Source organism: Aulostomus chinensis, chromosome 18, assembly GCF_037954235.1.
Source record: "Aulostomus chinensis isolate RoL2024-O1b breed Wild chromosome 18, RoL_Achi_v1.0, whole genome shotgun sequence".
Classification (NCBI taxonomy): Eukaryota; Metazoa; Chordata; class Actinopteri; order Syngnathiformes; family Aulostomidae; genus Aulostomus; species Aulostomus chinensis.
In genome coordinates, this window is record NC_141337.1 from 8071716 (window position 1) to 8097489 (window position 25774).

At 42.1% G+C, this 25774-nt stretch overlaps 1 protein-coding gene across 3 annotated transcripts in view; it reads left to right on the forward strand.

The window, feature by feature from the left end:
• Positions 1-25774, forward strand: part of znf385c (zinc finger protein 385C) — a 130350-nt gene that overhangs the window by 90338 nt on the left and 14238 nt on the right. For 2 of the 3 annotated variants that reach the window (XM_086185549.1, XM_086185550.1), the window contains 3 exons: positions 13953-14095; positions 19795-19905; positions 24300-24507. In XM_086185549.1, coding sequence (XP_086041675.1) covers positions 13953-14095; positions 19795-19905; positions 24300-24507 — 462 coding nt within the window. The remainder of the gene's footprint in view (positions 1-13952; positions 14096-19794; positions 19906-24299; positions 24508-25774) is intronic. The other variant, XM_086185548.1, reaches the window with a different exon arrangement.

Genomic DNA, 25774 nt, shown 5'->3' on the forward strand with positions numbered 1-25774 from the left:
GTGAGGGTTTATTGTCTCTGTGTGTCCAGGAACGTTGTGGTATCTGTGTACTGCTTTTCCCAGTAAGCTGCAGTGATCCGTGTCTCAGGTGTTTCTGTGCCAGTTGTGAAAGCCAGGTGAAAGGTTACAGTAAATGCCACACAGCTGATGTGCAGCTCAAGTTTGGCAGACCTTTCCAACCCTGTGACCCCCCCCCCCCCCATCACACTCAAACATTTTTTTTGTAGAACATTACATTCACATGATGTTTTTGCATTTCATCTTTCCATCCAAAAATATTTATCGATGTTAGTCTGGTAAATACTGTGTTCTGTATTCATGCCACAGAATTCAAATTAAAGGCAATGAAAAGCCCCAAACCTCAGCAGGCACCTGAGTCTGACAAATTGGCCGTTTCCTCTGAATCCCCCTTCCTCCTCCTTCTGTCTCCAGCGCTGTCCCTGCCAGCCCCTACCACCACCACTTCCCTTGTCACCACTTCTTCAGACACCCATGGGCTCTCATCACAGAGGTCACGCACCTGTCGCCTGCTGTAAACAGGAAATGAATAATTCAAGAGTCAGCGTGCTGGTTGACTGCAACAGCTGATGGTCCCTCCGTGACGAGCAAAGATTTATCCCAAGGATTCGCGTTATAATCCTCAACTGGAATCATCATAATAAGAAATGCTCCGCACAGATACTGAGGACCCACTTGGAACCAGACGGCATGTCCTTGACCTCTGTGGGTGATAAAGTTAGTTTGAAATGGCAGTGTAGAAGCACGAGAAACTGCTGCTACAGGCGCTGCTTTGCATTTTATAAAGTTTCAAGATTGTGTCAACATAAGAATGAAGGAGCAGACCTCTCCTCTCACTCCTTTCCCCTGAGGTGTCTCCTGAGAGAGAGAGAGAGAGAGAGAGAGAGAGAGAGAGACAGAGAGAGAGAGAGAGAGAGAGAGAGATGACCTATATCAGAGAGCCAGTTATATTTGAGAGAAATACCCAGGTAGCAGTTTGAGAGGCAGAAAGATGCCAGTCGGGGCTGGCGGGTAGCCGGAGTGATTGCTTTTCACTCCTTATCACCTCACCAGCAGGTGTCTAAGACACACTGTACTGCAGCACTCGAAGGGGTTTCACAATTATAACACTCTGGCCACGGGCTCACCCATCACCCACACACACGCACACACTCCGGCAATCCATCCCACTGTGATTCTTTTCCCTACTCTTCTCATCTTGCTCATCTTGCTGGCTAGTAGTAACTTAAGAATCCTGTTATGGCCTCGCTCCACCAAACACCTGCAAAGACTCTGATAAGAATCCTTATCTGTTCAGCCTCGTGTCTCCTCTCTGCACCCAAGCGAGCAAGAGCCTCTGTGGAGGGTGTATAAACCACCTTGGGTGGTCACATTGATTGTTTTTCAACCACATTATCTTTTCAGCGTCACATTTGAGAGGGTGTGGAAGCACGAGGAAGTAGGCAGCTGCAGCAGGATGTGTTAGATCCTGTGCTGTGGCGATGTTCTCCTAGTTAAAAACAGCTCTGGTGTGCCGCCTGCTGCACAATACCTCACACAAAGAATCATCCCTTTATCTTTGTAATTACACATGAGGAATGAGAGGAGACATCTGCATGCCAGCGTCTTGAGGAGAAGAGGAAGGAGACCAACAAGGGCCGAGCCCGTTCTCACAAAGCCTTTCCAATTTTCAGCTCACAGCTGTTTCCCTTCAGAGAGCTCGTCAGGCGAAAAGCAGCTCACAATCCAAACACTGATTTCTTTGCTGATGCTGATTGGAGGCCAGTGTTTGGCAAAAGATGAGACTTTTCTGCCTTTGTAAGAATTTGTTGACTCCGTCTGACTTTTATCATCCATTAGCAGGTGTTGAGGTTTGGAAAGCTATTCTCTCTGTTAGCCAGATTACACAGAAACTACCTGGCCGATTATCACAGCTCGGCTGTAGAATGGATAGAGGAAGGACTCATTAAATGTGATGGCAGATCCATTTAGGCTGGGCTCCACAGAGAGCCTCCTCCTATAAGAGAATTTCTTTCAAAGGTTTACTTGAACCCGGGGGAAAATGATTCCATTTTTGTGGTTGAGTCAAAGGTCAGATCATCCTCTCAAAGCAGGTTTTTTTGATTATCAACATGAATAAGAAAGGAAGGCCAAGTGAGAATTCTTTCCTCTGACTTAAGGAGCACGTATTCATGCATGTGTTGCATGCGTGACTGTGTACAAATATTGATCCGTTTGTTCGTTGTGTCTGCTTGTTTCCAGTCATTCGCCCACGCATTATTCCACCTTTGCTCAGCTGATTATGCTGTACGGGAATGAAACTCAAATGTGTCACACAGATCCAGAAGGCATGGCGCTGAGTCCCGTAAATGAAGTCCCACAGATGTGCTTCTGTAGATTAATCTTCCTGCTCATGAGCAATTACTGTAGCAGTGATGCTGAGGCATGAGGCTGATTTGAAACAATTACTGCCCAGGTTGGGCAAAATTAGCTCGTTCATTTCCCAAGGCTGTCGCCGATTGACAGTGAGGGCATTTTAAAATGCAACCGAGGGCTAATTGGTTTTTAACATCAGCTACCCTTCAGCCAATCTTTCAACCTGAGCGTGGGCATTTTTAAAACTGTCAGATTTGCTTTAGATATGTCTTAGGACTTTGTGAGCTCATGCAGTTTATTGAAAAAATATCTGAGAATTTATTTGTCTTTGAATTGTCACTGCATTAATTTTTTCCCCGCTATTATCTACGCTATAGAAACTATGCTAATTTATGCATTACCGCCATACTAGCCTTTGCAGCTGGAGGCTCCTTATTACCACAGTTGCCTTTATGCTATAATTCTCATGTCAGTGTAAGAGGTGTCTCCCTCTTCCCTGCTATGTGTTAAGAAGCAGAAATTTGTCTGCGGGCCTTAATGCACAGAACATGAAAATGTCTTTTTGTAGCAAGTACATATTTCTACTAATAGTTTTAATTGGACAAAGACACATGCCTGACAGCAGAATACAAATTAGGTTTATTATTAAAAAAAAAGAAAAAAAAAGTCTCCCATTCACAGGCTGTATTTGGGTCCCACCACCTCACAATCACATGGTCCAACTGAGTTGTTTGAATGGTTTTCATTGAGACACACATCTCCTACATCACTCAACATATATTACTAAGAGGCAACAGCTACAGCCTATAATAGTTACACTACTGAAGACATGTCACTTGGCTAATATTTATCTCTTGAAGTTGAATGGAACTTGTTGAAGAATCATTGCAGTAACAATAATATTCAACATATGAAGATACATTTTCAGAAACTGTATCCGTGTATCTGTAGCCATAAAATGTCAGTGTCTGCGTTTTTTGGTTTTGCAATTACGCAGCATAAAGAGCACCTCCTGTCCGCTTATACACATAAATCAAGGCTATTTTAAGTCAAAATGTGTTGGAAATCCATCAAATCTGGCAACTTCTCTTTGCTATACTGTGTGTCACGCATCATGTGACACACATCATGTAACACGCCCTGGGGTCACCTTGAGTGGATTCACAGAATCAGAAGATTTTTGTTGTTTTTGAAAAACAAAGTCAGGTGTAATGGTGGCACATGATCTGCAGACTATTTGATGGCAAGGAAAGAAAAAAAAAAACTGCTCTTGAAGGCAATTTATTGGCTCCCTGCAAAATCAACCGGCTTAGCAAGAGCTCGTATGCCCTAACAATGAGTCTAATAATGCACAAACACTGCACAGTTCAAGCTGCTTGTTTCTTTTCTGCGTGTGTCTGCTGAGAATTAAGTTGACGACGTTTCTACTCCATTCAAAAGAGCTTCAGCTTTTTTTCATTGCACATTCGTCAATGCTTCCACCTTCTCCCTCTCTGTGTTTTCATGTTTTTGCTCCTCTCATCTCATCAACTGAGGAGTTTCAATTAGAAAGCAGCCTCTGTCGTGTCGCTTACTCACTCCGTTACACCACATCCACCTGGCCCGGCACACCAACCATATCTAATCAATTGATAATGAGTTGTCACATTTGGCATGATGGCTGTGTGACGCTTGGTTGACCAGCCTGATATTTATTCATGTTAAAAATGGTGTCACACTAGATGCCGCCTCCACAAATGACTCAATTTGCAGAGGAAATGAACCTCATCTTAGCTCCTGTCAATCCCGCAAGATTCCTAAACATGGCTTGTTGCAAATGAGTGTGCACAACTTTGAATTAGATCATTGTTTGTGTTTTGATATGCCGCAGGGTTGGGAAGAGCTCCGCAAGATGGTAGTGTTACTTGACATGAAGAAGGAGATGATTGCATCATTAATTTAAACCCTGCATCATGATTTATCTTCAGTTATGAAAGCGCAACACTGAGACACAAGAAGGATATTTAAAAAAACAATCACAGTGTTTCTTTTCTGTTTGTTTGTTTGTTTGTTTGTTTTTAGTTTTTTTGAATACATTTTTTTATCATTTTCTTTTTTCTGCTGCTGCAGAGCAATGCTTGGCCACTGGCTCCATGCGCGCAGATTAATGTGTTTGATATTTCCCTCCTCCTCTTTCCTGAGTAGCATCAGGAATTAGTAGCATCTCTGTTGCCGACCGCCTCACAGGGCTTCACAGTGTGGAAGCCGAGCAATTTGTTTCTGAATGGCTTGAGGCTTATTGTCTCTGTTTGACAGATGGGCTTTGCTTCTGCTCAGGTTGGGTTCGGTAGTAACGCGCCTCTCGCTGCGTGCCTGACAGAACTCATTATAGACACTCCCCAGGAGAAGAAGCATCTCCACACGGTCCTCGTTCCACCGCGGGACTGCCACTCAATTCAACTCAGCTTTATTGATTTTTACAGAACCTTCCATACAACAAATATTCAGCTCAAAGTGTTTTACGGTCTGAAATAAAAAGAGTTGCCAACCAATGTAAAAATAAAGCAATGAAATATTATATTTCCTTGCATGAATTACAAAAACAAATACATGCATGAATTAAATCCATTAGATTGGCATAATGCTGTTGTTTTTTTTTTAGATTGAAATAATAGCTTCAACATCGCGTTGATGGCGCACCGACTTCTTTAATTCTTCCTCTGAGCACCATATGTCTTTGTTTGCAAGTGATTTGAGCAGGTGCAAAACTCCTGCTAGCTTGTGCTGCTGCTTTCAGGTACTAGAAGACATATTAGTCAAAATTGTTCTCCAGAAATCACATCAATCTGCTTTGCATCGATCAGTCATAAGAGGAAGGACGTCACAGTAGAGCCAAAAGTCATTTTACTTCATGATTAATGGGATTCTGTTCCTCACAGTCCAGACACAGTCCTGTTGTCAAAATGTGTTGTTGTACGATCAAGCATGATCAAAAAAAGTGTGGCACTCTGACAGTTCAGAAATGAACAGATTAGAGTGAATCAGTAGAGGGAAAAAAACGACATAATGCTTCATGAAAACTTAAAATCTATACAGGATATTACTTAACTCCAAAGTAGGAGCAAAATGAAAGAGGATATTTAAAAGAAAACTCATGGATGAGCTTTATGTCTGGGTGGAAAATTCAGTAAATGAAGAGAAATACAAGCTGATTTAAGGCTTTTCAAGCAGTCTCCACACATCTTCCAACTATGATTCAATATTTGATAAGAGGGAACTTATGGATAAACTTGATTAACCTTAAGTGCCAAGTCAGTGCAGCATCATCGTTTATTTAGACATCAATGTCTGAAGTACCTCTATGCATCTTTATCCGTTCTGTGATTGCAACCTAACCGCCAAACTTGCTCTTGAATTTCTCACACTCGCTTATCTCGCCTCATATGATGCCATTCTGCTGCTGAGGATTGACAGAAATAAACTCAACAAAAGTTGGAGGTAAAGTGCTGAAAGTTTATGAAGTCATCTCCCACCGTGAGAGTGCGCTATTTTCAGTGATGGGTCAAACTGTGCTTAGCCTTGCATATAATCAGGCCACATGTAGCAGTCTGCTACCTCCTGCAATCTAGAGAAGGAGAAAGGAGGGCAAAACTACATATGAGAGCAGATTACTTTAAAATAGTGTTGCATGAAAGCGGTAACAGTGCTGAGATTAAACGTTATGATAATCTAATCCTCATTAGAGAAAAAAAATCTCTGCAACCTTATTATAGGAATCATCTTGGCTGGAAGTATCTGGGCCTGCCTCTTTATCCGTCAGAGTTATGGGGATCTTTAAGATTTCCAGCTTTCCAACCTGAATAGAAGAAACGTGTGTGAGTGAAAAAGAATCAGATGGAAATATCTCATCTCATCAAAAGGGCATTTATGTCAAATTCAATTTAGCTTAAATTCACCATGAAGTCTCAAGCACCAGAAATTTAGGACCTGAAGCTACTAGAATGTTCTGTATACCTTTACAAACTGTGGCGATGTTTGCACGCACACGTGATTAGATATTCACCTCAATTTATGGATAGATTTTGAACATTTAAATATAATATTTCAAAAACCGTGAAAAGCCTAGTCATTTTACATCGAAGCCAAAGGTGGAAGCTTTATTCTGGTTTTTGATTTTTTTATAGACACATAGAAATTAAAGTTTAAAAGCGAGGTTGAAAATAAGCTTTTCAGAGACCCTCTGATTTTGAGAGATCTGTTTTTACATACCAGTGCTTTATCAAGACATTTTCCAATAGAATAAAATAAAATATAAAACTTTCTATATTGCAGATGTACTGAAAATTCATCACGATCCATCAATCAACCTAATTTTATTTATAAAGCCCAAAATCATGAATCTGAATTTGCCTTGAGTGGCTTTAAGAGCTGTAGACAATGCAACATCATCTGTCCTAAGACCCTCAATCAGGAGAACTGTCCTAACACTTTTACCAGGAGGAAGAAAGGCAGGAACTGTTCTCCATGATAGGGTGTTGAAGCAAAATTACATGTTGCTGCACGGCGGGAATGAAGGTCGGACCACTCAGTCAAACCTGAAAAGTAGAGTTTCTAGGAGAACCAGAGTCTGGTCAGGTGAGACCATAATCTGGACCTGATATCTAATAAAACACGGAGTCTTGTGGATTTGAAACCAATACTGCAGCTAGAGACGGGATGGATGGGGGCGCTCTGCTCTGACAGAGAAGAGGAGGTGCTGAAGTGAGGTAATTAATTACATCAGACATTAAAAAGGACTGATGAACAGCGGCGCTAATCAATATACGGTCTTTAATTATTCCAGTCCCTTCTATCTAGTTTATCTTCTTGCACTTTGATTCATGTAATGTGATGTAATAATTAGAGCTATTAAAGCAATTGCAGAACACTGTTATCCATGTCAACGGGATTTTTCTCCCACTTTTAAATCTCCTGTTTAGTATATGAATGACCTGTGTGACTGCATCGCCTTCAATTCACGAGCATTAGTTTGTTTAATAAAGTTTGAAATTCTTCATTTTGGAGCTTCCAAGACAAAATTCAGACCAAAAATACGACAAAGTCTCCTAAAGTCACGACCCAAACATTCGTCACTCCCATTTGTATAAACCGCATCTGCCTGAGGGCCTCACACCAGAACCGTCATGTGCAGCTCACGTACAGTAGTCGTCAACTTAAACACTGCACTACACAATATACGCTCACAGTTCTGCTAGCACAGCACGCCGATTGACCCGGGGGGAAAAAAAAAAAAGATAAAATGTAATTTGAATAAACAACTTTTAAAAAGCTTTAAGGGAAAGCGAGGAAATGAGGGAGTGAGAAGAGGATGGATAAAATGAGAGGGTTTTTAAATTGCATGCCATTCAAAATAGTTCTCTCCAGGGAAATAGAAAAGTGGGCTCGCTGAAATGGAAGTCTCCCATAAAAAAAATGCTCAATTTGAATATTTGAATGCAGAGGCAGCTACAATACTGTGTTTATTTGACCACTTTTCCTAGCTTGTCTCTCATGTTTACAATAATGCTGTTCCATATCCTCCGCCGTAGCGATACACGCTAGGAATTCTCACCAGTTTCATAAAAATTTAAATAATCAAATCAAGTGTTGATTGAAGCTCCTTTCGAGTCGCATCAAATCAGGTTCACAGATGATGATCATCGGAGCGGGGGAGGATTGGCCATGTGATGGAGAGGAGTAAAAATTGTCGCTCTTTAATTAAAACTAAGCTCAGTGCTCTCCAACCATGCAATGATGGTTCCCGCCGTGGCTCTAACACCAACCTCTGCTCCAGCGTGAGCTAATTGGCTGTTGCATTTCTCTCTCGTTGTCTCTCCATCTTTCTCACTCACTCGAGTATGTTCAGAAATCCAAAGGCATTCAGTTCCATTTGGTATCCTCAAATGGCTGTCAGCCTCTAATTTACAGCCTCCAGACGCTGCATGTGTGGGACAGCCATTTGTACAGAATGCCTTGAGGTTTTTCCATGCTTCAGTTTTTTTTTAAAAAGGCCTCTGTTCTATGAGTTGTAGTTGCTGGTTCTTCCGGTGCTGTCAGATCCAGTCCCATCACATGCCAGCGACTGCTATTGGAAGTTAGTGGGACAGCTGGGGGATGGTCAAAACAGAGGCAGATGCACAATGAGCAACAACTCCCACTGTCAAGAGCGTGAAGCACATTTGAGAGCAGCATGTGTGGACTGCATCATCAAAAAGGGAGGTCATTATTGAACACATGCAGAATCACATGGTACAGTAATGATGCTCATATTGTGCCTACACTTTAGAGCTAATCATTCTACCAGTCAACCGCTTCCCTGGTGAGAACATTCATGTTTAGATGTGGGGATATTCATTATCACAGCTGGGTAATCAGATCAGAGGCCTGATGGCGAGGGTCGAACCGTTACGTAGCAGGGAATCACTGCTGTGCAGCAGAGATGTTGAATTCTGCAGATATCAATACAGACAGCGGCTTTTTATCCAGTCGTCCCTCAACCCTCCTCTTTTTACCATCTGTCTCCAAAGGATACAGCAAGACAAATTTACTCCCTTTATTCCTTCGCTAAACAAAGCCTTGCATGTTATTTTACCTGACCAAGCAGCTTTTTTTTTTTTTTTTTTTGTCTGCTTTTATGAGCAAAGTCCCATCGGGGGTCCTAGAGGATGCGCGAGGGCGCATCAAGAAGTGCCGCTACAATTCTCATGTGTTTTCAGTCTCTTGAGTGCTACAAAATTGCATTGTAGAGAGTTTGTCCTGGCTGGCATGAGCACAACAAACCTCTAAAGGAAAGAGAACATCTCAACTTTATTGCTTCAACTGTCAACAGTCAGAATCTCCCATAGAAATATTTGGAATATTATGCAATATTTTATCATTGGAACAGAAATACAGTTAAATTATTTCCTCCTCGAAAAGTTAGCAGCACACATCAGTGATAGAAATATTTATTTGTCCAATCACTTTGTGCTGGAAACGATTGCGTCAGCCTCACTTACGGGCTAGTAGGTGCCCGCCACCTTATACTGACCCCTAGTGGCCATATGTTTGATGCAAATAAGGAAATGGCAGCAAACTACAGTACTTGGACAGTGCAGACTTGTGGTAAAAAAGAAATTCAGACTAGCCTGGGTGGGTGGGTCAAACAAACACACAGCTTTGGAGTGTGAAGTCGCTGTTTGAGTCACATTTACAAGATGCACATTTGCAACCAAACATTGTTTTTGCTGGAAACCTGAGCGGCAAGGTCATGCATCTATAAAAAGTTATTAACCCAAGCTTTGATGTTGTTCTAACCTTGGTTTTGTGCTTAACTTAACCCCACCATAAATAAACGGTGTATGGACACTTCCTCAGTAGCCATAAAGCCAACAGAATGTTCAGTTTTTTCATTTGAATGAATTCAAACCACCTTGAAGGCCCAGAACAGATACATTATGCTAGGAGTGATACATAATCATTTAGTTTTAAACATTTAGAAGCTAATGGAATCAAATTCATTAAAAAATATTTGGGTCTACATTACGTGATCGCTAAAAAGGAAGCCTTCTTTTCATTTTCTATTGAAAACAAAATTATTTGTTTCCCTCAAAAATGTATGAGATGTTAAATTCCCTCCAAGTTTCATTCATTCATTCATTCATACATTTGCAACATGGCTTGTTAAAGCAGAAACTGCACTCATTTTGTGCCTGGGTCTAAATTTCTTATTGTATAATTTTTTATGTTGGTGGTTGCACCAAAATGATTTGCTTGCTGTTGCACACATCAGCCATGTTTTCTTCTTGTGTGGGAGTAAATTCATTTCCAGAGGACAACAAAAAGATAAAACATTTTAACCTTGGAAGGCGACACTGCTGACGACAGTGTTTTCTCATTTCACCGCTGTATTCTTGTTCGTTCGCAATCCACTTTTTGTTTTTCAGTCGAGCTGATTGAGTTCAGTACTACCTCATTTCTCGATCTGTATCTAATATAGATATTTAGAAGTGATAATTATGAAATTTAAAGATCTTTCATGATCTCCTGTAGTGGCGTTATGGCTGTAAAACCAGGGGCTGGGTTGAAGAGAGATCTCGTCTCTTTGAAAACCTGCTTTAAGCAACTTTACAAGAAAAGGAATTAGCCGACTGTGTTTGCCAGAAACCACACCAGCAGAAGGAAAAGGTGGAGATCCACTCAGCCAATTCCAAGACCCTGCTGCGCCAGCATCTATCCCACATAATTACACCAGGGCACAAATAAAGAAGCACTTCTCTCTTGTCTTTAAGCCTTTACTTTTCTCTCAACACTCAGCTGCAGTTTGCAGGGAAACACGGTGCATGGGGGGGTTATTTAGAAGTGAGGTAATTTGTCAGGAAGCTAAGGGAGCACTGGAATGATGACGAGAGAATTACAGTAGAAGGTTCTGAGTTGCTAATTCTGTAAGGAGGAATGAGGAGGAGAGAATGCATTTGCTTGTTTGAATCAATTATTTTCTCACATGAACAAGTAGAAAATAATTAATACCTTTGAATTCTACCACTGGGGTAAACCACACAAACACGCTCACATCCATGTAGATGCGATGTGACGGCGGCTGTTGTGTAACCAAGCCCAGTGAGTCATGAGAGGGAGGCATGCGTTATTGTGATGGTCAGAGGAGGAGGAGGAGGAGGAAGAGGCCTGCCTGGGGAAAGACTGGCAGAGACAGTCAGATCATCTGAGAGAGAGAGAGCGAGAGAGAGAAAGAGAGAAAGAAGGCTGGACAATTGGTTTCAGGCCATGTCTCAACTGCCAGAGGTTGTCTGGACCACAAGTGAAGTGTAAATAAATGTGAGCTTTGATGCAAGACGTGGCAAAGAGCATATTTGCACATAACACCATATGCATGCGTGTAATGTATGACTTTAGATGAGTGGAAAATGAAGCAGTGTGATAGAAAGAGGTTATCAAGAGCTGCGAGCTAAAAATCCCCACCACCACTACCACCACCACACACACACACCCTTACACACTCACACACACATACAAATGTATATAAGAAATGTGTTTGACCAGAATCACACACCAGCTTCCTCTTCCCCAAGGAACTATTTGTTATCTGAGGTCCGTAGACCATCATGTTTTTATGTTGTGTGTGTGTGTGAAATAGTACATGTGAGGAGAACACACACTCCTTTGCTTCCTGTCATACATGCCTGAATTTGGGCCGTGCCTCCGTGGCAGCTTTATCATCCAAAGAGGCAAACAGCCAACCCCTGATTTAATAAGCTGCCTCGGGAGTCACAGAGAGGTGGGGAAGCATTATCAGCTGATAACCGTCCTCCCTGCAAGCCCAGCTTTTCTCTGAAAGCCCTGCCAAGAGAAGACTTTGCGTTGCCTTGTTACCTCCACCAAGGAGGTTTTCGCTGCTGTTTGTTTGTCTGTCAGCAGGATTATCCAAAAGGCCTATATTCTCAAAACTTGGTAGAAGGGGGTGAAGAGCTCAGGAAGAACCTGTTAAATTTGGGGGCAGATCCATTTTACATAAAACGCAGTGGAGGTCTCTCTGAGTGCACTTTTCTGTGTTGCATGTGTGAGTGATCTACCGCCGGCTGCTGCCCACATGTCTGGAGGCTGCAACCGTCCTCTGCTGTGACTCTCCGGTTGTCAGATAGACAGCAGTGGAGCCCAGCACTCAGGAGCATATGCTCAGAGCATCAGCATTTCAGCCCACCGCTCCACCCCCCTCTCCACCGAGCTGCAGAAAGCCAGCAGCCAAGACTAATGACAGATTTGTCCATCTTTCACACTGTTTTTACTTCACAAAAAACATGCAGCGGTATCACCGTCATGCCATAAGCTTGCAAGCTAGTGCTAAGTGAACAAATAGTGCTGTATAATGCCACAATAAAAATACACAGAAGAACTGCTGCACTCTCTTAACCATTGTTGTTATTTTGTTGAATGTGACATCTTGTTTGAGCTGTAGCTTGAACAGGAAGTGGAACCTTCCATATTTTGTGCAGCCCATTAATTCTTTCTTGGATTTCTGTTAAGCGCAAACTGGAGAAGGTCTGTTTTTGTGCTGGAAGCTAGAGTTGAGCTGAACCAGCAATCGAAATTATATCAGAGGTGTGCCAAAATCCCAGCATAAATGAACTATTTTAATGCTGCAATGATAGCCAGCCTTCTAAATTGTATCTTACAGACTTAAGAAAACATTTTGTGTGGCAATAATAATTTATTTATAATAAATGAATACTTATAATCTAAATTTAGTTTGGGTTAAATGTGAGTAGTGATTTATTCTAGTGGTGTTAATCATATCACAGTTGAAGTAACGGACAAAATAATCCGATTTTTTTTTTTTGCAAACACAGGCTTTTTTTCTGGACAGGAGTTGGTGATCAAAAGTTTTGGGTGAACCAGGAATTAGCCAGTGTCACGTTCTTATTAGTTCAGTTTGTCCTGTTCTCAAATTTCTACAAATTTAGCACAGACATTCACTGGTAGCTGAGGATGAATCGAAAAGATTTTCAACGGCAAAGGTCGAGGTCAGTGAGGTAGGCTGGCTGGAGGCACACAACCACAATCACCACAAACTGGTCAGTGGAAATAAAACTCAGTATTTAACTCTGTTCTCATTATGGTGCTTCAGTAATTTCACTGTAACACAATAATGCCATAAAATGCGCACCCAGTTATAAATATGTCACTGATTTTTTTTCATCATGATGCCGGCGTTTGCCTCAAGCCATCTGTAATCTAACCTTCCGTCTCTGATATCTCTCGCTTTTTCCCATCTTGAGCTCTTTTTTTTAAACTTTTATTCTTCTACAAAGCTATTATTGTAAGGTCAGTCATTTCTTTTTTTTCTCTGTCGTAATTTGTCACAAAATTCAGCCCTTGCTATGTGTGTGTGATTTTGTGTGTGTGTGATTTTGTGTGTGTGTGTGTGTGTGTGTGTGTGTGTGTGTGTGTGTGTGCGCACGCGCGCACGCACTTTTGGGTGGCCATGGTGACCTGCAGCTGACATCAATGATTGATCCTGCTGCTGGGATAAGTGTCTGCGCACCACTGAGTGCGCCGCTCCACTGAAACGCAGCCAGGCGGAAAATTAGAAATCTCTTCATCCCTGATCCATTTGAAACCCGATATCTCTCATCGTCCTCTCATGCGCCCACCTTTTGCAAGCCAATAAATCAGTAATTAAATGATGTGTTTGTGTGTGTGTATTTACATGAGGGGGACGGGCATGTCCTTGGGGGATCAGACCGGGTAATTGGGGTGATGAGGGTATTCAATCTCGAGCCAAACTGCCCAACCCCCAAAAAATATGTACACCTCCTGTTGTCTACATGGAAATGAATCACACACACACACACACACACACACATATCTGAGTGTGTTTTGGATGTCAGCTGGAGCAGTGACAGTGCCTCCAGCATCAAATGAATCCTCCGAGTGCAGCACCTGACCTCTCAGAAACCATCAGTTCAGTTCCACTCTTGCAATCACACTGGGAGTGAAAAGGCCCTGAAGTTAACATTTCCTGTTGCTTCTTAACTTCTACCATCCATCTTTCTTTTCATGTCCAGGTACATCAACCCAGGGCAGCCCCCTCCTCGCTTCCCTTCCTGTCCCCGGGCGGCCGCTGCAGCCCCAGCTGGACCTCAAACACCTCCTGCCCTTCAGACTTAACGGCTCCTCTCCCCTCAGCCTCTTCCCTAACTTTAACACGGTGAGTCTGATAGTTTCTCTTCTTCAGCTGCTTTAATCAAAGCATTGTTCATTAGATATCATGAAAAACAACAATTGGATAAACAGAGATAATGAAGTGGATCCAATTACTCTAACAACAGTAAAGGTCTCTGAGGCTAAGATTCCTTTAAATGACAAAAATAAGTCAAAGGTAGCTAATTAGAGCAGAAACCCAGCAGAAAGATCATGTATAGAGGTGGCTCCGTCTCACCACAGAAAAATATCATGATTATACTGTTTGGTAACGTGCTATTTTCAGCTTCAGAATAAGATATCTTTCAACATTTTGTCTCGTTTCATCTCGCACTTGAAAATGCAACGTGTTGGGGGGAAAAAAAAGTCAGGAGCAGTGAAAGTAAAAAGGATAAAATTGCTTGGGAAAAAAAAAATTCTTCCAGTCAGTATTTTTTTTTCATAAGGAACCCTGTCAACATCCAACAGCCATATTAACATAATTTTGTTCTCCAGGCAGCATTCATACCTTTAACCCTCTGAACTCCAACATTTTTTTTTCTTTCTTGCTGCGATATGAAGACCTCAGTGGAAACAGCACAATCATCACTAGAAGAACTCAAGCATATCTCTTGAGCTTCATATCACATTTACAATGCTACCAGTCATGTAAAAGATTGATTTTCTTGTATATTTTTAAAAGAACTTTTTGAAAACATGGAATCATACACATAACGTTTTTTCCAAGTGCCTAAAAGTGTTACCCGTATCTGAATAATGACACTGATTTACATTTTTACAAGCGTTTTCACAGTTTTTCACAGTCTGAAGCCAATATGACCTTTCGTTTTTGTCACATGACTTGATTCAGAATTAGTTGTGTCAGTCATGGCTTACCAGCTGCGATACAAAGTGCAGAATTTTATGTTTTGTTCACAAGATCTGGTTCATGCAAAAGATTTATTTTGTTCAGTGAAAGTTGGATTTTACTCTTCTCTTATCTAACACTAGGAGTGAGTTATGACAGGAGATTTATTCAAGGACCGTTTGAAAGTTGAAATTCTGATGCAACTGTGTTTTACAGGTTCTGGTTATAATAAATGGTGTAATTTGGTGTTTTTATATGTTTTTAAGAAAAGAAAATATACCTTTCAAACATGCCTGCAGGTTGTTTTGTGTGTTTTTTTTTGCTTATAAACAGTTACAGCTCGGTCTTTTTCTTCCATATAAATTTTGCATCACCATTCCAACTTCATGCTGCTTTGGGTTGTTTAGAGAAAATCATTTCCGTTATGTTAGCTGCATGCTGCTATTCAGCGTTAACTCTGGCAACGTCTCTGTGCAGAGGCTGTATCTTGCAGTTGGCACGCTAATACTCATTCAAGCTGTGTTTCACCTCTCAGCGTTTCTACAGGAGCCTCATAACTTTGTTTGGAACGTCAGTTGTAAAGTGTGTAGGTTTGAAGCACCTTGACGCTCACCTTGCCTCAGAGCCTGGAATTAAAGTATCTTTGATCCTCGACTCAACTTCACAACTCCTGTTGTTTGTGTGTGTGTGTGTGTGTGTGTGTGTGTGTGTGTGTGTGTGTGCGCGCGCGCGCGCGTGTGTATTTTCACTTCTCGAAACCATCCCCACCTCAGTGGTCTTTAAATGAAGCTTAAACCGAAGATTTTACTCCAACATAAACTCCACATCTTTTCAGACCAAACAAAAGAGAACTAAAAGAGAGAAAAAGAAGAAGGTAGGTGCCATTCAGACACCTGGAGTTTACTGTTGAGCACATATGTGAGGGGGTGGAGGAGACATAACCATGCACTGTTTGACATGTGTTTGTGGACATTAAATGTCTTCAGCCTGATGAATTAAAAGTGCTGTTTATTCTTTTTTTTTCACCGCCCACTGTTCTGGGGTCATGGTGTCACCTGTACGGAGGACTGAGCGTGCCTGGCAGCGAAGGCAGCACGGAGAACACCGATTCTTCCAACACTATCATTGTTATGTTAGCAGCATTGCTTTCTTTGGACTTTCAGTTAAAATGCTGTTTAGTTTTAGTCTTCTTTATTGTTATTTCAGTCTAGTCTGGGGAGACTTCTTTTTAAATCAAAGGCTGATTGAGTGAAGTAGCCCAACGACCTCCTACTCAGCAACACACAGCCCCTCAGGAATCTTCTAGGTCTACCACGGAGAGTCTCTTACCAGTTAAATTGCATTCCAAACTGTGCAAATCACTCAAACATTAGCAATTCTCAGTCATTCACTTCTCTACTCAGTACAGGACAACAGTAGGTACTTTTAGCTTGTACTGAAATTCAAGTTTATCCACAAACAAAACAAAATACACTGTTTCTAGTTAGCTGATAAAAGAATTTCCTCTTAAAAAAGTTTAGTTGAGCTGAACCATTATTCTGAGAATAATTCCAAATATTATTAATCAGTTCAGTTAAAACTATGAAAGTTTCCACACAGGTTTCGTCTATGTTTTGCTGAAGATTTATCCATTAAATTAAAATTTCTTCGTCTCAGATCTATTTTCAAGTTCAATGACATGAATAATCAGCGACACCGCAGAGCAATTCTGTTTTAAAATTTAAAGTACTTTTATTCTTCATTTTTTCATTACTAAAATTAAATTAATCTTGTGAGAAAACTCTCCATTAATCATGAATAAAGCAGAAATGTACAGCGGAAGTCTAATTGATGTATTTTGTTAAGCAGAATCTAACTGGCAGTAGAACGTGGAATCCACCTCAACCAGGATGCCGAAATCATGATAAGTGCAGCAATAACATCAAACTAGTGTGACTCCAGTCCCTGAACGAGATGATTAGCCTCCTGAACACACAGCGTGACGGCTCAGCTGCAGCGTGAATCACTGCATCCACTCATCAGGGGGCCTCAGGTTTTCTCTGATAAAGTCCATGTTGTCCCGGACGTGTGCAGGGAGCGGGGGTGGGGGTGTATGCACCTGTCTCCAAAATGAAATATCTGGTTCCTCTGGTGTCCCTTTTTCTTCCATCCCCCTCCTCATTCACTCTTCATCTGTGTGTGTGTGCGTGTGTGCGTGTGTGTGTGTGTGTGTGTGCGTGCGTGCGTGTGTGTGTATCCTGAAACCTCATCACTTACTAGGCTGCCCTACGCAGGATAAGGTCTGTCTGCACTAGGATGGCGGGGGAGGGTGGAGGCTGTAGACAAAAGATGCATTTATAGCAGTCAGTTCAGGATGGCTGCGGACAGACAATGAGCACATTCTTTGGGTTCCTAAAACAAATAGCTGTGTGCAGGCTGCCCTGCTAAGGTGGACAGAGGGCAGCAGGAGCGAGAGGGCGAGGTTTCCATAGTCAGGCTTCGGCATGTGAAGTGAAAAGTCAGTTGCTCCCAGAGGTAGCTTTGAGTCATGTGGAAAACCTCAAAATAAAGGAACAAAGATAGCCCTGAGGGAAAGCTGTACCACCAGTGTGGAAGTTTCAATGTCAGGTGTGTTTATATTACCTTTATTTTCTGGCTTTGAGGAATCCGTAGTAAACAGACTTCCCTCTGGCAGGGGAGGCAGCTGCTTCATGCATGGAGCAGTTCTTTGTACTAAGGAAAAAGCTGATGTTCAGGTGTGTATTTTAGAAAGAAAGCAAGGTCGTGTGCCAACCAACACCTTTATCTGTAGGCTGCTGGGTCTGTTTGCACTGCTGCTGGTCCCAGTGAGTGAGTGCTGACACATTCTCCGATCTGAGAAGGAGTGTATCAGGCATGAGAGCAGTTTAGAATATTTTTGGACCTGTGGGATGGTAGTGGTTTGGGACTGACTGACCACGGTTTTCTGCCTTTCCGCTAACTCATGAGTCACAAAAGTGTCTCTCATATTGACGTCATCCTTTGGTTTGTGGACTCCCACTTTGAAACCTTGTTTTGGTGTCTTAACGTTTGCTGTCTAACCATCTTGGCTTTTTTCCTCTTCCCAAAGTAGCCATGCCATCGAGGATATCCAGCTTTGTTCCTTTTTTTACTCTAAACTAGACCGTAATAAACTAAGCAACCATGTGCTGTGCTGAAGAACACTTGTCGCCATCAAATGACAACATAAACTCATTAGGAAAATGTCACCTGAGGCAGTAAATCTACAGAGAATCATTATATCATGAGATCACAATGTCTTTTTGCAACCACTTAAAAAACACAAAACCAAATTTGTAGATAACAAACATTCACTGACCACAAAACACAGTGTTGGTCACTTTTTGTGACTCAGTATAAATGCAGAAAACACCACTGTCATATTTCCCCATTTAGATTCCAAATACAGAGCCTCCACGGATCAAAAAAACATTTCCAAACCTAACCAACTGGCCTTATTCCAGCCTGGCAAGACATCCAAGATGTCTGTTAAATGTGATACCATGCTGAAGGGTTGCTGCGGTGAAATCAACTGTCATCAAGGAATGCAGACCTCATAATGAAGCCTCAGCTTTCATTCTGCTCTTAATAGCGTGCTGTCCTGGGACTGTCCGCAATCTTTTCACAGTTCAACTTCCCTATTAGCCTGTCCATAACCTCTCCAGAAACATGTCCCAGCGGGCTGCGATGACTCCTAATGCATTAGTCAGACACGTTTATGAGAGCAAAATACATTCTGTAGCTAGTGTTTTACCAGCAGGATGCGACTGTTGTGCAGTGATCAAACAGCTGTGCACAGTGTAGCATGAAGGCTTACTGTTTACAAATCAGTTGATGTGGTAGTTGCTGAGGAGCACTGCACCCAGTAAACTTCAGAAGAAGTCTTGTCAAGTCTTGATGTTAATGTCATCTCAGTAAATCATTTCTGTCAGCACGAAGCAGTGTAAGGAAACTTGTTTATCCTGTTAGCATAAGTATCGCTATCATTGTTGTGTTTCATCCCCCACCTCGCTACGCTGCGTCTCATTTTAGCAGGCGTTAGAGGGTAGGGGACACTTCACCAAGAGGCCTGTTCAAATCAGTTACGACACATACATGGAAATTTACAAACACACCAAAATATCCTTCAAAAAACAAACAAACAAAAAAAAACAGGAACATTCCAGAAAAGAGAATTTTTAATGGATTTCCAATGTGCGTCTGGCACCGCTACCATTATATTTTACCACCAAAATCTTTTCAGTTCATCCTTGAATCCTAGCCAGTGTTTTTGCCAAATCTAAAGCAATTCCATCAAGACAGTCTTGAGATATCACGTTACTGAACATCGGACAGACAGACAGATAGACAGACAACCCCAAGGCCTCCACACAAACAACAGCTGTTGTCTATACAATATGAAATCAAATCTAAAATCAAATGTGGACCAGAAGAAGGGGTAACTTCTTCAAGATATACCTTCACCTGGATGACTAGGAATCTTCAGCGACCTCAGAAAAATCACACGTCAGGGTTTCGGACAAAAAAGTCAAATGTGGCCATAACATCAAGAATTCCAAAAGGATGATAATAATTATAAAGAACAAAATCACTGCTGTGATGCACGCCTGGGCATTTTTACTCTGAACACCCCCCAAAAAAAGAAAATTGGTTCTTTCTCTTTGCAGTAGTTTCCTTCGCACTTTTGTCTTGAACTTTCAAGTAGTGAACCCAGACGTTAACCCACCAGGCCAGTGAAGACTGAATCTGCTTCGGAACAATCTCACCTTTTGGCCGCTCAGAAATGTCTCACTCTACCTAAGTAATGTTGGCTTCACTGGTCATTTTTGTCTGTCTTATAGATGGACCCTGTCCAGAAGGCAGTGATCAACCACACATTTGGTGTCCCACAGCCCCTCAAGAAGAAACAGATCATATCCTGCAACATTTGCCACCTGCGCTTTAACTCAACGGTAAGAAAAGTGGATTCCTATGATGGTGTTTATGAGAACACTAAACAGGGTGAGAAACAAAAAGGAAGAGAAAGCAAAACAGTGTACCAGACTGTATAATTTACCACATGAAAACAATCTAGCAAAAAGTGAGTGTAGCCTCAGAGAACATTTCTTTGTTTTGTTCTTTTTGAATGTTGATTTTTGAAAATCTGCTCACTCTGCCTGCATCAACCCTGCAGCTAAGCAAATGTGAGCATATTCAGAAAACAAACGGTAAGTGTGTCCTTTTCTACAAATGTATGTTCCTTTTTAAATCATAAATCAAAAGTTTTTTTTTCTTGTTATAAAAGTTGGTCGATTTTCCTTTCAGCCAGTGCCTGTTTTTTGTTGTTTTAGCATGAGGAATTAGACAGCGGGGAGAGCTGCCGTTTATCAGCAAAGAGCAGAAACAATCAGCGACCACAGCAGGAGGTCGTATTCACACACAAATACAAACACATACTGTATACGCATGAACACAAACACACACACACACACACACACACACACACACACACACACACACACACACGCACACGCATAAAATGAATTGAATAGCTCACAACATTTCATGCATATTCACAAAAACAAATACACTCGTACAGACAGCCTGAAGACATCTCAGGTCTGGGCACAGTAAAACGTACACGCACACGCTTCTTTTTTACTCTCCATCTTCAAAGAAGGGCTAAGACACAGGAGACCTGGAGCGGGGGGAGACGTGCTTCTTTCACACCAGAGCAAATCCCATTCCCTGCCTCCACACATAGACTTAAAGAGCACTGTCAGGTCTGACTGTAGCCTTATCTGTCTCTGAGAGCATGAATCCTTCCCTAACACTTCCATGTACCCTCCTCAGAGTTTGCTCAGATATTATACCAAGTTATCTTTATGCGTAATGCTCTAAGGGGAAATAAGTAAGCTTCATCTACTCCTGACCTTCGACAGGAACTGAAACTCTTGCTCTTACACACCTCCAGTGGTTTAAATCTCACCACACTGCCAGGCATCTGCTTCAGTATGTGTGGATGGTTTCAGGAGCGCAAAAAGTAGAACATGTGTACCTTGATGAGGCAGGTCATTGCGTCTCTCTTTTATTAGGGAGGTGAATGTTAGCACTGGTCCACAGTTACTCCAACAAGGAATGCAGAGTTGTGAAACACAATATGAAGTCACCGACCCTCAAATTCATTTAGGCTCACTTTCCTGGTTGAATACTTTGTACCAGAAACGCTGTAAGGTGAATGCTGCCTTCTCAGTCATCACGGCGAAAGACAAAAGGATCCCTGCCTTGACTAAACCACATCTTGTCAGCTTTCAGCCTTTTACATTTGTTATTCCCAACTCTTAATTCCTGGATCATGTATTCATTGCCTTCTTTGCATTTAATCACTGCAGATGCTCTAGCGGCATGTGTCAGGAGTCCTCTGACTCTCAAACTTGACCTTTTATTTTAGCCTTACTGCAGGTTTCCTCACACTGGAATATCTGTTGTCCTCCAAAGTCAAATTTGTTTGACTCGCGTTCACTTCATTTAGCATCCAGGTACAGAATGTTTTCTGGGCTGGGCACAGTTGGAAGAGGGGGACTTGTTGCAGTCTTGCAGAACATGGACATGACGTAATACGGCAGCTCAGCCCACTAAAAGGATACATTCCACGCTGTCTCACTACATAATTTGTCTTGAACCAATTAGAATACCTACAATTTTGCAGTTAATTTGGGAAGTCCATCTGCTTCACGCTGTGGAGGGCCAGAGAACCCATTGAGGAACATCAGTGCTTCCTAACCCTTACTCATGGCTATGATGCAGGGGGGCAAACATCTCACCTTTCTTTAGAGTATGTGTCTACAGCTCAGTGATAAGTAAGCACGATAAGGTCAGGTCATACCTACAGCAACGCAACCGCCAAACAAAAATGGGAACTAGAAAATATGAAAATATTTGAAGCTACGCAACTATCAGAAGCTTATTGCATATTGTTGTCCAGGAACTATGTTGATTTAAAATCATGGGCACTTTAGATGTAGGTATTGACTAGAAATGTATCAGTTTGGGTTCATTGCCTTATGCCCTTGTACTTGTCAAAAGTTTTCATTTCACTCTTTATCCTCCCTCTACATATATTCTACACTGTCATAACAGAACACAACACATTTAGGCTGCATTTATTTATAGCATAAATCAGCAAAAATATCCTCTTCGCAAACCTGAGTGGCAGGTTTGTTGAGGCAGGAAGTTTTTACATCAATCCTTTATTCTTAGGAACTCATCCACCGTCAGAACAGGCAGCTAAGAGTGCCATAAAGAAAGCCAATCAACTGTAAGATTAACATTATATAGGTCATTATGTAGCGAGACAGTTCCCGCATCCCCCAGCATGTACAGGAATTACATTATCCCAGGAATCGTTTAGTTATTGAACAATAAGGGAACCCTTTACATGAGCACTGTATTTCCCTGTAGTCCTGCTGGTTGGCGATGTGAAAACCAAAGCTCATTTCACACCTTGTCCCCTGTGCCTCCACTGAGATTCAAATGGACGAGAGAGACTGCCAGTGGAGTCGGCCGGGGGTGAATTCGTCACATTACACTAATCTTTGAAGCCTTTTCACGGCAGATTAGTCGCACGATGCTCTGATGTATTCAAGTTGTTTTTACAGATGCTTTGACAGCCACATTATTTTCAGCCTTCAGTATATCACACCATTAGGCTTGATAATGTGAAGTGTACGTGATTAACTCCCACTGCTGGTGTTTTCATCGGCTGGTGGTGACGGTGTGTGCACATCTCTGTGCACTCACTCATCTTTTTTATTCTTTAATATGGAGCCTAATTTTTTATTGATAAGAGGAATCCACATTTCCCTTCTAATGAGAAATTCATCATGTGTTTTTGAAAGTCTCTTTGTCATTTCTACATCTAATTATTCTTCAGTGGGAGTCCTTCAAAGCTTCGTCCAGATCCTTCACCTGAGTTGTTTAGCTCGTGTGGATTTGCATGATTTATTTCTTTCTCAGATGGAAGCAGTAGTACTTTGAAGGAGTGACTGCACTTGAATGGCTCCAAATGTAGTCTCGCATTGCAAGAAAGGGCATCTGGAGGTGATGTGGCTCAATATGGTATCATTCTGCTACAGTAGGGTGGCTGCCATCATGAAAGATGCTGGTTCTGCCCCCTGGCTTGCCCCCAGCTTGGTTGTGTGTCTGGGGAAAGTTGGTTGAGGGTTGCTACTCTAGTGCCTCCTCTGGTCTGTTTGGGCACCTGTTCATGGAGGAACGGAATAGAAATTGCGCACTCTGCATCCTCCGGCGAGGAGAACTTGTCAGGGTGTATTGAAAATGTACAACTGTGGAGAAAAGGATAAATATGATGCAGCCCTTGCAAATGTCAAAGGAATCTACACGGAAACTTGTTTATATTTTCTGTGTATATCTTACAATTCTTCACCAAAAGAAGGGAGCAGACCTGCCTTATTGCTTGATCCACATCTTTGTCAAATCATGCCTTTTTCAGCATGTATGGGGCGACTGCTAACTGGCTCAGAGGTATTTGTTTCATGAGGAGGGCAGAAGGGATGGAGAATATAGACTGTGATGATCACCCCAAACTAGACTAAACATTAAAACATGAATAGAAAAATGTAATTCTTGCCTGGTCCACCCATCTGGAGAGTAATGGTTGCATACTATGGAAATCTACTAATCAAAAACTGGCATAAATCTTTTTCCCACACTTTGCCTGGGTCAGAGTTGCTCCTTCATCTGTATCCTAACAGGCCAGGATCTGATGAGAGCTGATTCTGATGGTTGTTTTGGCTTTTAATGAGTGATCTCTGTATTGATTTCCCTGCTACTTCTGTGTATCTGTACTTGCTCTGACAACAGGGGCTTTGTTCTCGGATTTTATGGGGCCGTGAGAATGATTGGTAGGTAAATCATGATCCACCCAGGGGGAAATTTGTGTGTTTATTGTAGCGTCGCGATCAGTTTGAATGTGTTTCTATTGGGGTAAGTGTTCACTATTGGTGATCCATGTGTGTGACATTAGTATGTACTGCCATGTCTGCCTAGGATTTGCAGAGGCTACCTCACATAGTGCACATTAATAGGATAGTTGCAGAGATGGAATCCTCTCTCTTGTTGCATATTACACATGCAATTATACCTCTGGCCTCCCAGTGTGTTGGTGCTGTTATCAGGTGGAAACAGACTCTTGCAGGTTGTGTATGTCGGCATGAGAGCGAGAATTCAGGCAAGTATTTTAACATTTATTGCACGTGGGCTCCAGTCTGTCCATTAGATAATGCACGCAATAAAACCGCCTTTCTACCCTTTTCCTTCTAACCTTGTTTTCTCTGTTTTCCAACAGAACCAAGCTGAGGCCCACTACAAGGGTCACAAGCATGCACGGAAGCTCAAAGCCATCGAGGCCCAGAAGAACAGGCAACGACGAGCCGGGGAAGCTTCATCCACGGGGAGGGAGAGAGACAGAGATCGAGACCGGGAGCGGGACAGGAGCAAGACGTCCGAGACGGCACTGTCTACAGTCGTGGATACAAGCTTAGCAGAGGGAACAAGTACGTAACCTAACAGAGAGATTGGAGGAAGGAAACTGTTTGCTATTTGTCACTTCTCCACTTCCTTTCAGGTTTTAACACTCTGCATACTTTAATTCCCCTTTTCAGACCTCCTCCACCACTCCTCCTCTTCTATCTCACATCATTGGGAGCGCTCATCTGCCTCCATAGCAGAGCATCCCTTATCTCTGTCTTGCTGTGCCATTGCGTGAGATTACATCTTCTTCTCCCTCCTATCCCCTCAGCAATTTCAAACCTAACTATCCCCCCCCCCCCGCCCCCCATTCCCCAAACTGCTCCGGCCTTCTGACCCTTTACATTGTGATGAATGGAGGTTTTCTGAAGCTAGGGAATATCTGAAAGCAAGAGATGTGAAAATAAAAGCATTGGCTGTGATCGTTTGGAGCCTTCGGGGTCATTTTTGTTTTTACCCCTTTGGTCTCTTAATTTCCACTGCTTGACTCACATTTATTCCAAACTCTTTCTCTTTTCTGTGGTTGGAGAGTTGAACCAGAATCAATGGATTTCTTTGGCATGAAAAGAATGACACAGTGCTGGTTGACATCAGAGGGAGCAAAAGGGTGGTGACAGAGGTTTAATTTAAGGGTCTGTCAAATAAAGTTGAAAGAGGCTCTTATCTTTTTTGTGGTTTAAATATAGACATTTTAACTTCTGATAAAGGAGGAAGAGTGCATCAGTTTTCTTCCTCCTTAGTATGAATGTTGCCTTTTTCACAAGACGAGGCTGCAACTTAAGCTTGAAGAGCATAAATTGCTCCGCTGGCATTTTGACTAGAACCCATTACCTTCTCATGTTGCACTTGTCTAGATACACACTTTTCATTTATCCATCCTAGGTGATGGGAGTGCGGGAGTGGTGAAGCAGTTTCTCCCACTCTCTTCCTACTTCATACCCCTTCTCACTTCCCCTGCCCCAGAGAAGATTCCTATCTGAGCAGAATTTTAAAAATGTGCTTGGATGCGAGACAGAATATCACAGAAGAAATATGAAGCGAAAGGAGGAGGGAGACTTCAGCTCCAGCTCATGGACCAGCTTATATGCACATGGACACTCTCACACACATGCACACTTTTTCTTGCCTTGAGCTTTAAGAGTCTCCTTCAGAAAGCAGAAAATGGACAAAAGACTCGGAGCCTGATAAGACTCTCATCAAATCTCATTTTAATATTCTGCCTTTGCAAAGCAGAGCTCTGAAAGAGAGGAAAGCAGCAGCACAGACGAAGCAAGATGAGTGGAAAATGAAAGA